The sequence below is a fragment of the Heteronotia binoei genome, chromosome 1, assembly GCF_032191835.1.
Source record: "Heteronotia binoei isolate CCM8104 ecotype False Entrance Well chromosome 1, APGP_CSIRO_Hbin_v1, whole genome shotgun sequence".
NCBI lineage: Eukaryota > Metazoa > Chordata > Lepidosauria > Squamata > Gekkonidae > Heteronotia > Heteronotia binoei.
Genome location: NC_083223.1, coordinates 123,471,053 through 123,486,846, shown reverse-complemented (window position 1 = coordinate 123,486,846; position 15,794 = coordinate 123,471,053). Strand labels below are relative to the sequence as shown.

General features: G+C 40.5%; 1 protein-coding gene across 7 annotated transcripts in view; it reads left to right on the top strand.

Moving 5' to 3' along the window:
* The window catches only part of REPS1 (RALBP1 associated Eps domain containing 1), a 51,552-nt gene that overhangs the window by 22,844 nt on the left and 12,914 nt on the right, over positions 1-15,794 (top strand). For 3 of the 7 annotated variants that reach the window (XM_060240256.1, XM_060240219.1, XM_060240203.1), the window contains exons 8-14: positions 2,223-2,377; positions 3,670-3,806; positions 7,926-8,006; positions 9,552-9,639; positions 11,197-11,298; positions 12,373-12,445; positions 14,520-14,638. In XM_060240256.1, coding sequence (XP_060096239.1) covers positions 2,223-2,377; positions 3,670-3,806; positions 7,926-8,006; positions 9,552-9,639; positions 11,197-11,298; positions 12,373-12,445; positions 14,520-14,638 — 755 coding nt within the window. The remainder of the gene's footprint in view (positions 1-2,222; positions 2,378-3,669; positions 3,807-7,925; positions 8,007-9,551; positions 9,640-11,196; positions 11,299-12,372; positions 12,446-14,519; positions 14,639-15,794) is intronic. The other 4 variants (XM_060240228.1, XM_060240211.1, XM_060240238.1 and 1 more) reach the window with 3 other exon arrangements.

The following is a 15,794-nucleotide window of genomic DNA, read 5'->3' as shown; positions in this document are numbered from 1 at the left end:
TCCGCCAGAGACCTTTTTTTGAGCCGGAGCCCTGGCCAAGCCAGCCGAAAATGTGTCCTTGTACATTCCTGCTCAAAAAAAGACCTGAAAAACTGTGTAGTAAGCTAGAAATAAGGCTATTTGGGTCATGCAAGGTTTCATTTTAGTTATCCGTGCTTCAGAAATACTTAAGATAAACCCAATAACTTTCTCTCCTCCTCTGACCGACAGGTCTTGAGTAGCATTGGTCAATTCCAAATAGGAATAAGTGGCAGAAAGGAATAATCAAGCCAGAGAAAGAAGTCTTTGCCACAGGCTGCCCAAGCTTTTTGGCGTGAACAAGGAATTTAGCTAAAAAGATTATTTGATGAACTAGAATCTATTAAAACTTTAGTAAATAAAGTATCTAGGGGAAGCTGATTTTGCTGGAACATAAGTGTTTGATCCATATCTCTCTAGCCCTTACACTACAGACATTCAAATAGAATATGCATCTATTATCCCTAAACCTCAACCTCAATATCTGAGAATGGTATACCTAATATATGTCATTCAGAGAGCGTGGACAGTAGCGTATTTAGTCTTGTGAGCATAATTGCAGCACCATGGCACCGAATAGTAAAGCTGCAGTACTGCAGTCTGAGCACTCTGCTCATGACCTGAATTCGATCCTGGCAGAAGCTGGGTTCAGGTAGCCGGCTCAAGGTTGACTCAGCCTTCCATCCTTTCGAGGTGGGTAAAATGAGTACCCAGCCCCTGGGGGGAAAGTGTAGATGACTGGGGAAGACAATGGCAAACCATCCCATAAAAAGTCTGCCATGAAAATGTGATGCAACGTCACCCCAGAGTCGGAAACGACTGGTGCTTGCACAGGGGACTAGCTTTACCTTTTACCTTATCTTGGAATTGTAAGGTTAACGAGTATTTGGGGATTGTAAAGAGCAATGGGACACTCATATGGAGAGTTCAGCAAATGTGCCTAGCCTGGTAGATGGTATTGACATCAGTCTCCGTAATCAACTGCTTGATAGTCTTACATCCTGATAACTGCTTAAACAGTGTCTGATTTTTGCTTAGTATGTTGGATGCTTTGTTCACAAGAGATATTATCTCTTTCAGAATTCTCAAATCTAGTGTATCTAAAAATTTTGTCTTGTGTAATCTAGACCAGTTTTGCTTGATAAGGAGGGCCCTTTGCAAATATGTGCACACTTACTGTTGCAGTGTCTTCAGATGAAGCTACTTTACAGCATCAGATGATCAGTCCACCTGGCTCAGATCTGCCTTCTCTGTTTGGTGGTGAATCTCCAGGGTCTTAGGTAGAGAAGGATCTTTGCCACTTAAGACCTTTAAAAAAAAAAAAAAACCTGGCTATGCCAGGGATTGAAGCTGGAGTCTTCTGCGCACGAAGTATATGCTCTGCCATTGAGCCACAGCCCTGAGGTGGAAATGTTCATTATTCACTCTTGCCCAGAGGTAGCTTTATACATGCAAAGGAATGTACAGTTGGCCGTTCCACCTCTGTTAAAGTGAGTGGAAAAACTAGTAGTGACTACATTCTAGTGAAACCAGATAGCCAGTAAAAGTGTAAATGCACATATCGGTTCTGTTAAGTAAAAGGGAACTACATCATGACTTGAAGACAGAATGGGTAAACAGCAGTTTCTAACTTCAAATGGAAACTGAGTGTCACCCACATTAGATATTATTTATTTAGGGTGCTGCCTGTTCAGAGGCCTGCTTGAGGTGGCTTGCATTTGAAACATAATAATGTTTAAAAGTCATTAAAAACAAGCTGTTCCAAAGATAAGGTGAGACCACAGAAAATGCCCCATCTCTAGTCACCACCCACCTCACCTCTGAAGGTAGGGCACAGAGGAGGGCTTAAGAGGCGGATCTTAAAATATTCCTTTAACGAAAGCACTAATATGTCAGATGCCTAGCGTTTACCCTCTTCTGTATTATGCTAGTTGTGCGGAGAAAATTTAAATGTGATACATTCCATCAGAAAATTCATCATAGCTTGTTTTGCCTTCCAGTTTTTACAAGTGTGAACATGTATATAAGAATTAGAATGTGAGACAGTGTAACAATATTCCTTAATGTTTTCATAGTAAAACAGGATGTGTTGTAAAACCTGGTCTTGACTATAACTTTTCAAGTATTCAGTATGTTCAAAGGACATAATAAAATAAATGTTACTTTTCCAAAGTTCAGAAATAATGTTTCCCCCCTCCCCTTAGGGAACTATCAGATTTTGACAAAGATGGTGCATTAACACTGGATGAGTTCTGTGCTGCTTTTCATCTAGTAGTTGCAAGAAAGAATGGCTACGATTTGCCTGAAAAACTGCCTGAAAGTTTAATGCCTAAACTGATTGATTTGGAGGACTCAGCAGGTATTTTTCACCCAAAAATGTTTGTGGCAAGATATTAATATATGCTTAGCAAACTGAAATATTAGTACTCCTTAATTTGCTCATTTATTTGAAGTCACTTCTCCATCTGAATTGTATTCTTTAAGAAAGAATTCCTCCCTTTTCATGTACAAATCTATCTGTTAAAACAGCCGTGGATCTGATCTGCACACAAGATAGGGCTCAGATGAAGAGAATTCTCACAGGGTTCCTTTTTCCTGTCCTCATTACCCATTCCTTCCATCAAACAACCTCTGCAGCATAAGGACCTTTGCTGTCAATTTGCATTTCAGTATTCTACATCCCTCCTGCATTGCTTAGTGAATGGCATGCGCACTTAGGGTTGACAAATGTACAGACTCCTTGTTCTCCAATGGCTATGGCATGAAAAGAGGACAGGGAACACAGAACCCTGTGCATCTTCTACAGCACTATGCCTATGCTTGGACTAGATTGAGCACTAGAAATATGCCGTCTGTCATATGGCGACTTTGTGGAACATTTAAAAACTTGATATGTTCATAAGTTCAGTAAAGGATTGGTATCTCTTGGTAATTTTGTGTATTGTCAATTTCGCCTGGTTGAAAATATGAAGGCAATATGTGAGAAGACTCAGGCTGGCGAGTAGATATGCAGATACAATGTCTTTAAGCTAGAAGTTTTATTTTGTATCCAAGAACACCTCTGCCATTCTGGATACTATAAATGAACAGAGTTGAATAGCATTTTGTGAAAACTTGTCATGCCTCACAAAAAGGCAAATTTAAAGTAAGTTGTTGAATTTTTGTAATAAACAGGTATGAAAAAACTGCCTTGGAAGGTAGGGGACATTTTGCAAGAACTGGTTTCATTCCCATCTCAGAAGTGCTCTGCAGCTGCATGCAGACACACTTTGGATCCCTGCCAGCCCTGACACCTTGTTCACAAGTTGTGGTTGGGTAGCCATCAAATGAAATTAAAATAGGAAGCATCTGGATTTTCTTTTTTTAGAGAAACAAATGGTTTTAACATTTATGAAACATAAAATTGCAATAATGCAAACTGCTAGGAAAATGTTTGGAAACAGTACAGTGATGTTATCTTCCTTGTATCATGTAATTTACAATTTTTTACCATGCCTATTTGTAGCAAATACGCATAATATCTTTTGTTTTAAAAAACTTCCATAATGGTTAACTGAGGTTCATCTTACACAAAACTAATGGCGAGTAAAAATAAGTCTATAATGAAAAGTTGTAAGACATTTCGTACAACATTGTGTTTTGCCTTTGTAGTAGTTCCTGTTGCAGAAGTGGGAGATCAGTCTGGTGAGGTAGGTTATGCAAGTTCACCAGCAGAAGCCCCTCCAAGCAAATCACCATCTATGCCATCGTTAAATCAGACCTGGCCAGAACTGAATCAAAGCAGTGAGGTTAGCAAAAACTTCTCACTTCCTCATTTTCAGATCTAAGTGTGAGTGCACTGTGGCCTACATCTGTGGATATCATTTCAAGATATCTCTGCAGCCTCAGTCCTAGGCCATAACATTTAAAACAATGTTTTGAGATAATAGTCAACAAATGCTCAATCATTTCTCTTAACTAAATAAGGATTATTTAGATTTCTTTGCTTTGACAAAATGGCTTGCTTTTATCAGTCAAAGGACAGTCAGTATATTCTACACTGAATTTAGCAGCTGGCCTGTTGCTAGATATTCAGTGGTATTATTTCTAGATGTATTTTCACAGATGTAATACAAAAGTCAAGAAGACATTGCCTGTGCAAGTCATTCTGGGAGATTACTTGGGCTTAACTCTGTGTGTGTGTGTTTTAAGTTGTTTGTGACTTATGGCAACTCTATGAATTCATGACCTCCAGAACATCCTATGATTAACAGTCTTGCTCAGTCTTGCAAACTGAGGGCCATGGCTTTCTTGATTGAGCCAATCCATCTCATGTACGTTACTTAACAATAGATTATCCCACTTAGCTTGCTTACCTCAGAAAACATATGGAAGTTTAACAGTGCCAAGATCTGATATAGTCAGATACAGTGCACAGAATGATATTTCTGAACACACATCTCATCATCAACTTATATTGTGATCTTGGGTGTCATAGAGTAATAAGAAATGCATATTACAACATGACAGAAATAGCAGGTGCTGTTTAGATGCAGCTTTGCTAGACAAATATGTGTAGTTATAGGAAAACTCTGATCTCAAAATAGTCCGAGATCTATTGTTCACTTCACTAGATATGTGCAGTTTGGTGTAGTGGGTAAGTGTGCGGACTTGTATCTGGGAGAACCGGGTTTGATTCGCCACTCCTCCACTTGCACCTGCTGGAATGGGCTTGGGTCAGCCATAGTTATCCCAGAGCTTGTCCTTAAAAGAGCAGCTTTTGGGAGAGCTCTCTCAGCCCCACCCACCTCACAGGGTGTTTGTTGTGGGGGAGGAAGATAAAGGAGATTGTGAGCCACTCTGAGACTTGAGTGGAGGGCAGAATATAAATCCAATGTCTTCATCTTTAGATATGTGCAATTCTGGGATTCCTTGCTGCAAGAAATGGGAATGCTTGGATGACATTTAAATTTTAGACAAATCCAGTGGCTGATAGCCGTAACGACTATGCACAGAATTGGATTGAGCATGCTACACTGCCGGAAGGGAATTTAACCCTCCCCCAACTGTTTTTCTGTTTGAAATACCTTCCCAAGCTGATTTCCTTGGATGAGGGATCCCTGTCCAGAGAGAACACTCTCCCTCTCTAGCAAGCCCTTTATAGTCCTTCCTCCCAGGTCCCACCCCTCTGATCTTTACTGGGCAAGTTTTCCCTCCAAATCTGTTTTTACCCAATTAGAGGGATAGAAGGGATCCTGGGAAATGTAGACCCCATAGCTACTCCTACACAGGCTTCTCTGGAGCATCTAGGCCACAGTAAGCCTTGGATCATGACAGACTCCAGCTTTGTATTTTAGCTTTATGTAGACAAAGAATACTTTTCTAAATGGATTATTAATCTAAAATCCCTTTTGTATATTTCTTTCTACTTTCTCCTCTGTATCATAAATACTCTCAGGATACAAGTACCTGATTGAATAGTTGTTACTAGCAAAACTTTATAGTAAATTATTACTGATTATCTTTTAATAATCCAAGGTATCTTTTATTTGTGTGCTCAGCTATGAGGGAGTAGCTGTTTCTGTAGGAAAGACCTACCTGGTAGGGGTCACTTAAACAATTTCCAAGCTACTCACTGTCACGCCCCTACTGGCCCCCGCCATGCCACGCCATGACCGCTGCCCGCCCAGTGACCTGGCTGGGGCCGGTGCCCATCTAGGCGTCCCAGAGGTCTCAGAATACAGTTCTGGTCGCCGCACCTCAAAAAGGATATTATAGCATTGGAGAAAGTCCAGAGAAGGGCAATTAGAATGATTAAAAGGCTGGAGCACTTTCCCTATGAAGAAAGGTTGAAACGCTTGGGACTCTTTAGCTTGGAGAAACGTCGACTGCGGGGTGACATGATAGAGGTTTACAAGATAATGCATGGGATGGAGAAAGTAGAGAAAGAAGTACTTTTCTCCCTTTCTCACAATACAAGAACTCGTGGGCATTCGATGAAATTGCTGAGCAGACAGGTTAAAACGGATAAAAGGAAGTATTTCTTCACCCAAAGGGTGAGTAACATGTGGAATTCACTGCCACAGGAGGTGGTGGCGGCCACAAGTATAGCCACCTTCAAGAGGGGTTTAGATAAAAATATGGAGCACAGGTCCATCAGTGGCTATTAGCCACAGTGTGTGTGTATATATAAAAAATTTTGCCACTGTGTGACACAGTGTTGGACTGGATGAGCCGTTGGCCTGATCCAACATGGCTTCTCTTATGTTCTTATGAGGACAGAGCTGGGTTACTTCACCCACTTATGCTCTTGTCCTCCCCGGCTGTGCTGGGGCTCCACTCTCTCTCTGTCTTGGCAGCCCATTTCTTACATCAGCCAGCTTCCTCCCTGACCTCTCAGCCTTGCGGCCTTTTATCCCTCTCCCGGCCCCCTTCCTTCCACCCAGGTCCCACCCCCAGGTAGCTCCACCTCCACTTATAGGTGGGGACGCTGAGGAAGGGCTTCCTGGGGCGTGGTCTTCAGGTGGCTGGGGCGTTGCGGTTGCTCGGGGTTCCTGCCTCCCCTGCCCTCCTGGCCAGATGGCGTTCCTGCCCCCTCTCACTGCCATAGGTTGCGGCTCGGCCACCTGGCCTGGGCTTGGGGGCGGGCCCGTGTGTTCCCGGCTTCTGCTGGTGTTGCGGAGGGCTGGGCCGTGTCGGCCGGCCAGGAAATAGGTGGCAGCCTGGAGGGGTGCGGGGTGGGGGGCTCCCGACGGAGTCCCGTCTCAGCCGGGACGGGACAATCACAAATAAGCAATTTCCAAATGACTGGGAGAGCATAGAAGGAAGAGGCTGCGACTCATTAGTAGAGCCTCTGCTTTGCATGCAGAAAGTCCCAGGTTCAATCCTTAGCTTTGCCAGTTAAAGGGGTCAGGTAGTAGGTGATATGAAAGACCTCCACCAGAGCCCCTGCCAGTCTGAGTAGACATTACTGACTTGGATGGGCCTACGGTCTGATTCAGTATAAGGCAGCTTCACGTGTGAAAGGCATCTCAAAGTTGACTGTAATGTCTTGGATATTTTACTAATAACTTACTATTCCACTAACTGAGAAATATTAACATTCTTCATCTGAGAAGTAATCTGATTTTCAAATACTATACCAAATTCTTACTTGCTTTGAATGCTTGATTATTCCTGTTATGTCTGAACTTTGTTTTGTTTTCTGAGCATGAGAAACTCATTTTGCAGTTACGACAAAGCATGTCCTGTATCTTATTGAAATGATTGCAAAGGCAGATTTCCCTGTTGATTTACAGAGTTTGTACTTCTGATCCATTACCTTGATTCAATTATAAATTAAATATTCTACATTTGTATAAAAATTGAATACTAGTAACTTTCAGATGTTGCACTGGTGTTGAATTTTATCCCATTTGCAGTTTTGTAATCTAACATATGTTAATGATACTTTGTAATGAAAACTTCTGTTTTAATAACGTATTGGGGTGCAAAAAATGTTCCAAATGCCAGAAAAACAAGGAACCTTGTTTAATTACATGCATCAGCAACATCATTTTTTTAAGTTGTGTGTTCTGTTACCTGTATTCTGTTGGTAAACTTGGACCATCTTTCACATATAGAAATTCTTTAAATTTTCCTATGCTGGTTTCTTAGACCGTTTAGTCCTTGAGGCAGTTTAATATACCAGTTGCACTGAAAAACTGCAAAAACCCTTAAGCTTCCATTACAAAAAGAGCTTTGACTCTCAAAAGCTTATTTCTTGTTGGACTCTACCTCAAGCTTTCAGTGTGCTTTAAAAATACATAATGTCAGTTTTCACAAAACATCCACCAGTGCAACCTCTGAACTCTGCTAAATCTTCTCTAGGAAAAAAAAAACTTTTATTCCATCTCTTGTGCTGACTTGTCTCTCCTCTGTCTGTTCAGCAGTGGGAGACATTTAGTGAACGCTCCTCAAGCTCACAAACTCTGACCCAATTTGATTCTAACATTGCACCAGCTGATCCTGTAAGTCAATCACTTAGCTTGCTTGTTTGAAATTAATTTTATTAACTCTGATTTTTTTTTTGTTAATTGTGTTCCGCCTGTTAATGCATGATCCTACTATGCTTGGTGGGAAGTGGTATCAAGCTTGATAATTTTACCTACTCTTTAAGTTGACAAATTTTGTATGTGGGCAAGAAAATAGAAGGTCATAGAATATTTTATGCAGTATTGATATGGCATTCATTTCTGTAGTACTTTCAGTGTATCACAGTACATTGTGATGCTCATGTATTGCCCAGAATAAATATTTTTAATTATGGTTGTTAACTGCCTGGGGCCAAAAATGAGACAGAAATGGAAATATAAATAAAGCCTCTTTGTGAGTACCAGAGGTATCTGATTTTCCACCTCCAGCCCTCTATCCATTGCATCCCACTGACACATATACACAAGCCTTTTGTATTCATGCTTATAACCATATGACCTAGCTATTTATTACCATTGCCCCTTCCCTCCATGTGTAACATCACATGGAAATAAATGCCTGTGTACTCGTGCAGTAGCCTGCAGCCCTTCTGTGGATGTGATGGCATTAAGAGAAATCAAGTAAGCAAAATGAATGGATGGCTTGCGATAACTGGTCTAGAAGCCAGTAGTTTACCATATTCATCTTCCATTTCCTTCTAGAGAAGAATTTCTCAAACGTCTTGAATTCAGGCATGCTTACAAACTGACTTTTTTCTCAAAATAACTAGCAGCCCTCACTTTGACATGTGAACACACAGAATCATTGCACACAGCTTTATGTATGGTGAGCCAGCATGGTGTAGTGGTTAAAGAACAGTGAACTCTGATCTGGAGAACCAGATTTGATTCCCCACTCCTCCACAGAAAGCCTGCTGGGTGGCCTTGGACCAATCATGGTTTTCTGAGAACTCTCTCAGCTCCACCTACCTCACAAGCTGTCTGTTGTGGAGAGAGGAAGGGAAGGAGATTGTAAGCCGCTTTGAGACTCTTTAGGGTAGAAGAAAATGGGGTATAAAACCCTATTCTGCATTTTCATGTTTGTAGGTAACTGCTGGGTGTGATAGGATAGAGACTCCTAATACAGGCATAAGACAAGAACTAGGCTTCTCATTTATACCAGCTAAATGGAAAAGGAGGTGTTGTGGCCAAAAGAGTGCTATAAGTGACTGAAGCTGACCCATGGCATGAGATTATGAAATACATTGTTAAAATCATTTATGAAATTTAATACTTAAGCTTAGCTTACAAGTGTTCTTGTAAATTAATAGTAAATGCCACATTTACTCTGGGATTGAAGATTCTTCCAGTATGTAGAGAAATGGCTATGAAGTATGATAATGTAACTTCACAGTGCTCCTATTTGTCAATACAACCCAAATATCCTTTTGGCAGCACTATATGTGGTAGTATGTTGTTAAAAGATGTAGAACCTGTTTCTTTGCATGGTGGAAAAAGACCTCGCAGACAAAAAAATGAAGGGTAAACCTCAGGTTAAAGTAATGGTTTAAGCTATATATAAAATGTTTATTTCTGTCCTAGGATACTGCTATCGTTCACCCTGTTCCAATTCGAATGACTCCAAGCAAAATTCATATGCAGGAAATGGAGCTTAAAAGAACTGGAAATGGTGAGTTTAGTTGCTAGAAATTATTCCTGTTCTTTTATGAACAGGGTCTTGTGGCAAAAGTTTATTGCAGCATAAAATTTTGTGGGCTAGAACTAATTCTGCAGATGTAATCAGTGGACACACACTAAGATCTCACTTTAAGTCAAGGGTCCCCAGCCTTTTTGAGCCTGTGGGTACTTTTAGAATTCTGACGCAGCATGGTGGGTGCAGCCACAAAGTGGGTGCTACAGAATGGCTGCTGCAGGAGATGGAGCCAGCTACAAAATGGCTGCCAGAGCTTACCTTCAGTAACAGCGTGAAGATCCCTGTGCTGTGGTAATGGCTGCTGCCAAAACAACATTTCTAGAAATCTGAATCACCAGTCAAATTTCCAGTGGTCAGTTAGAAGCCTTGCTGGACAGAAGCCCTGCACATTTTTTAAAAACACTTGGTCGATGCCAGGTACCACATTGGGTACCCCTGCTTAAGCAGACAGTAGATTCAAGAGACCATGGAGTACAGGGTGATATTTGATTATGTAAAATTCATATCTAACAAAGAAAATTACAAGGGCTAAGCTAGATCCAGGTGTGTAGTTGTGTTGGTCTGAAGCAATAGAACAAAGTTAGAGTCCAGTGGCACCTTCAAGACCAACAAAATTTTATTCATAGTGTGAGCTTTCATGTGCCAAGCACACTTGTCTGATGAAGTGTGCTTGGCGTACAAAAGCTCACACCATAAATATGGTCTTTAAGAAAAAATGGTCTTAAAGGTGTCACTGGACTCTTACTTTGTTCAAAGCCTAAGCTAGTTAGCATCTGAACAAAGTGTGATTCCTGTGGCACCTTTAAGACATTTGAGGTGCCATTGGACTCAGACTTTATTTTGCTGCTTCAGATAAACATGGCTACCCACTGGAATCTAGTTATCATCTGTAATGTCTGGGGAAGTCTCGGATTTTGCTTAAATTCTTACAAATCCCTGTTCAACCTAAGGAAAGAATTAGTGTCCATGCTTGTTTCTTCCCACTCTTAAAGGTACAGGAATAGTTGCAGTCCCCATCATATTACATAAAAGCAATCAAAAGAAGATTTTCTTGGTTTACTGCCCAAAGCAGGGACGTAGCAAGGCAGGTCTGAGAGGTGGGTCACTCTAGCACACCCTTCTGGAACCATCTCACTGCCACTGAGGTACAAGGCAGACTCTCCCAGCCTATGGTAATTCATGTCTGAGAAGCATGGTTCTCCTACTCCTGTGTTGATATTACCTAGCTGGGTTTGAAGATGAGCTATAGGGGTGTGACTTCTGCAGTGCAAGTTGAGAAAGTAATCTGTTCCCACAGTGGGATGCAGCAGTCCAGGTTGGGATAGCAACCATGAGAGCAATAAACCTCTGAAACCAAGATTTCTCAGTGCAAAATAGGACTGAGTGCCACATGAGTCAAATTCTGGTTGGTTAAAATAAAGCAGAGTTTTCCATTGTGTTAGAAGTGTCAAATTTCCGTCATTAGCTAAGACCATCAGAAAAGAGCTGGGGAGTTGTATTGCTGTGCTGAAAATATTTTTTCTTATATTTTAGATCACACAAATCCTACAAGCCCTTTACTAGTGAAATCACCTGATCTTGCAGAAGAAAATAAAATGAGTTCATCTGTAAAATTTGTAGGGGGAAATACAGTTGGTAAGGACTCATCTTGATTTTCCTGCTAGTTCAGTGATAATTGAAAGTAATGATTGCTTTACCTTTCAACTTATCGCAGCATGAAATTTTCCGAAGCAATTGTTTTATAATGTTAGAAGCCATGTGTGTAGGTTTATTCTTAATATGTACAAGATTTGAGAAGGTAGTACTTGCACAGCTTCTCAATCATGAATATGCAATAGAGGGGAAAAACACTTTCTATTATTTAAAACATTACACATCAGTTCTCATAGATTAATGTTGACGTTGGGAAAAATAAATGTGTGAAGTAGCCCTCCAAACACACTCAAGATGAAAGTGAGTTGCCTTTCACCACAATCTGCCTTCCTTGTACATTCTTGGAGTTATACATATCCCCAGGGTATGATCAATCCAGTGCCTTCTGTCCATGTAGTTGAATACATATGAACCTGGCTTATATCAAGTCAAATCATGGTTTATCAAGGTCAGTACTGTGTATAGTGACTGGCAGTGGCTCTGGAGGGTCCCATGCAGAGGTTTGTCACATCACCTGCTACATGATACTTTTAACTAGAGATGCTAGAGATTGAACTTGGGACATTCTGCGTCTAAATCAGATGCTTTTTCACTAAGCCATGGCCTTCCTTGAGAGTTACTTCCACTAAATAATGTATTTAGCGTATCAAACGAGATTTATCCGTCTCATTTTGGGAGTGTGTCTCTCACACAGTATGCTAAATACACTTTTAGAGAAGCCATGCACATTTTAGTTTTGCATAGAACTCAACCACTATGGGAGCAGGAATGGAGGAGATAACAGCCAGCCCCCTCCCCGCCCAGGGATATGTAAAACGAGCACTATGGTCAGTATGGTGAAAGTAGTTAAAGTTCCTTTTTTTACTTGTCCAATACTGGTCAGGTTCATAGTAGGAAAGTGACTGTATAGAAATTGTTCTGCTAATAATTTTGATCAACTATGTCAGTTATGTCCAGTATATTTTTTATTTGTTGAACATGTAAATTTTATTTTGGTGGAATAATCCAACACTGCTGAATTGTGAAGTGTTGTGCCTTATTTTTTTTTTCTGTCAGCAGATGGTTACAGCAGTTCAGATTCCTTTACTTCAGATCCAGAACATATTGGAAGCACTGTAACTAGGCAACGGTAATTCATTGATAAATATTAAAGATGTTGAAATAGTATGCTGTGACCCCACTCCACAGACAGTACCACCCATCACCACCTCTGTCACACAGGTTTAGGGATACCAGGTAGGTCAGGCAGTCACAGTTCACCACCTGTCTTGTCTCTTTTTAGTATACAGAGAGCCCTGTCTTCTACACACCAGGTCTCCTCTCTCATTCAGTATTTCGAGTCATTTGAACTTTTGAACTCCAACTCTGCATTCTTCCTAGCATTTTTGTTACAAGTTATCATTCTGTCAGCCAGTGTCAGGCTACTATTTTCCTGCTCCTGGCTCAAGCTGTTCTCTCTTCCCAGCTGTAACTCTCCCTTCAACTACTTTAATGGCTCTAACTGCCAGCTCTACTCCCAGCTTTTCATAGCTCCCATTGGTCACTCTTAGAGAGAGGCAGAACTGGATCTGTCCACATACGCCCTTTCCTAAACATCCATTGAACACATAATATGCTTTGGTGCTCATATATACACAAGCTCCAAATGTTATATGCCTTTTCATCAAACTTTACTCTAAAAAAAACAAGTCCTATAGTATTTATTATTTATCTGTTCATATAATGCATATGGCTTGCTGCCTCTACAGAGAACAGCTTGAAGCAGCTCATATCTTCACATATGCTCTGAATTATATAATTCAAGGGAATACATAGTTCTGGAAAGAGACTTTTGCTAGCAGTCTGGTGATTAAATGGAAGCAAGTTGTGCTCTAATATGAAATTAATTGCATCAGTTGAGCCACAGCTTTGTTGTTTAAGATTTCTTTTTTAAAAGATGTACAAGTAAAGAAAGGAAAAAAGGTAATCACATGCAAAGCAAGACCAAGTTCTATCATTGCCAGTAGTTATTGCAGCTTAGATATTTTATAGGTCCATATTTTTCAATTTTCAATATTCTTATGGTGTGGGGTTGACACAGAACCTGCTACACCTATTTGCCAGTGTAGCATTCATAAGATTGAAGTCCAGGCAAGGTCCAAATATCAAAATGATTTTGTAACGTGCATTTAAGTAATTTGGTCACTGGGTTCCAAGGTAAGCAAGTTGGAAAGCGCTGGTCCAGTAATGGGAAAATCTCAATTATGACTAAATTTATTTCACTAAAATGTTTGTATCTTGTCTTTCCTTGTGGCTCAAGGTGGCATTAATCAAAATTTTAAATGTACAGAAGAAATAAAAGCCAGACCCTTCTAATACCCTCCCAAACACACATGCATTTTATTCCTCATTAAGTCTCAGCAAATAAAATGGCCTTGCGGAACCTTCTGAAAACTGCTGGAGATGACACCCCTCCATATACATACTTCTTCAGGGATCCTATTGCACAGAGCAGGAGCTACAATAGAAAAGGCATGGCTCCTGGTTGTTGCCAGATTGGGTACCTTAAGTGGGTGGCAGCCTGAGGATTGTAGTTGATGCACTGGGACGTATTAAAAGAGGTGGTTGTTTAAATGTTCACATTAAAGAGTTTTAAAGGTCATAGCTGGCTTTATTAGACATGTTCCCCCCCCCCCTTGGTTTTGAGTTATACTCACTAAAGCATTTTTTTGCAATCTGTACATCACTTATCAGCATTGTTTGATGTTCACAAAATAAGATAGATTTCCTTTTGTCCAGCCCTGAGTTTGGATGGACAATATGCAGTCTTTGTGTCAGTGGCTATAAGGTTTTGTTTTGTTTTTCATTCTAACTGGTGAAAAGGCCCTTGCTAGAAAACCTTCCACTGAAAGCAAAATACAGTGTTGCTGTTTGTGGCAGGTTGACAGCTTATTAATGAAACCATGTCACAATAAGACCCTGCGGTCTGAACAAGGTGGCTCTTTCCAGACTAGCAGACCTTAATGCTGGAGAGCAGCCACCTTCATTACATCTTGGCTGACAGGTCACATAATTCAACACTTTGCATTTTCGTTATCTTCAGTTGTTACAGTTCTGAACAAGCTTTGGCATTAAGGAATCTGTTGCTGTTATAGTCTATCAGAGGATCATGTAGGAGCAGAGCATTTGCAACTGAATTTTTATAATGCCCCATTGCTTTTCAGATCACATTCAGGGACATCTCCAGATAATGCTGCTCCACCTCCTCCACCACCAAGGCCTCATCCCTCACACTCACGATCATCATCTTTAGATATGAACAGGACCTTTACGATTACTCCAGGTACCTGTTTTCAGAAGCTCATGTTGTGATATACAGTGGCAATTCAATATGTTTTTCTGGTGTGTGTTGAGAAACACTTGAATTGGTTTGCCATCTTTTGTAAAACTGTTTTTCTGAATTACAACTGGTAACGAGCACTTTAGGACTGCTACTAAGTCTTAATCTTTTGAAAGCTTATGCCACAATAAATGTGAACTTCATTTTCCCTACAGAGTGGCTCCAAGCATGGCTCCTTTTATGGAACATGTTAGAAAATGCTTAACTTTCAAACCTTGTAAAAATATTTTTGGTTTTCAGATTCCAGACTTTGCAGTTCAGAGGAAGTTGAGTGAAATGCTTTTTAAGGGACTTTGCTAAAAGGAATTTGCAGCTGAATCAGGCACTTTTACTTGAAAGCATGTTTCAGTGGGATATTCTTCCAAGAGCTATATCCTTGGGAATTTAATTCTCTTGCCATGCATTGCCCAGTTTGACAAAGCAGTGTGCAGGAAATTGTAGTCATACAATTAGGCCTTATGGCCTGATGATAAATTACTTGTTTTGAAAAAAATTTAAATCATAGAAATGTTTCCAAAGTTTTCTAGATAAGCATTGCATGTTGTGCAAACAGGCTGTAGAGTGTTTGCCAGTTTATGCAGATTATGACAAGACCTTTCATGCAGTTTTTAGCTATGCTTTTGTTTTATGTAATGCATTTTTAAGAAGACTGTTAGAACTTAAGAGAAGCCTGTTGGATCAGGCCAATGACCCATCCAGTACAACACTTTGCCACGCAGTGGCCAAAACCCACTAACCATCAGAAGGTCTAGCAACAGGGCCAGAAGCTGTTGTCCCCCAAGCACCAAGAGCATCACTATCCTAGACATAGTGTTCCATCTATTCCTTGTGGCTGATAGCCACTGATGGACCTCTGCTTCATATGTTTATCCAGTCTCTTCTTGAAGCTTATGCTTGTAGCTGCCATGTCCTGCAGCAATGAATTCCACATGTAAATTACTTTTTAGGTGAAGTTCTTCCTTTCCTCTGTTCTAAGCTTACTGCTAATTAATTTTATTGAGTTCTTGTATTGTGTGCGTGAGAGAAAAGTACTTCTTTCTTTGCCTTCTCTATCCCATGTATAATTTTGTAAACCTCTATCATATCACCGTTCAGTTTC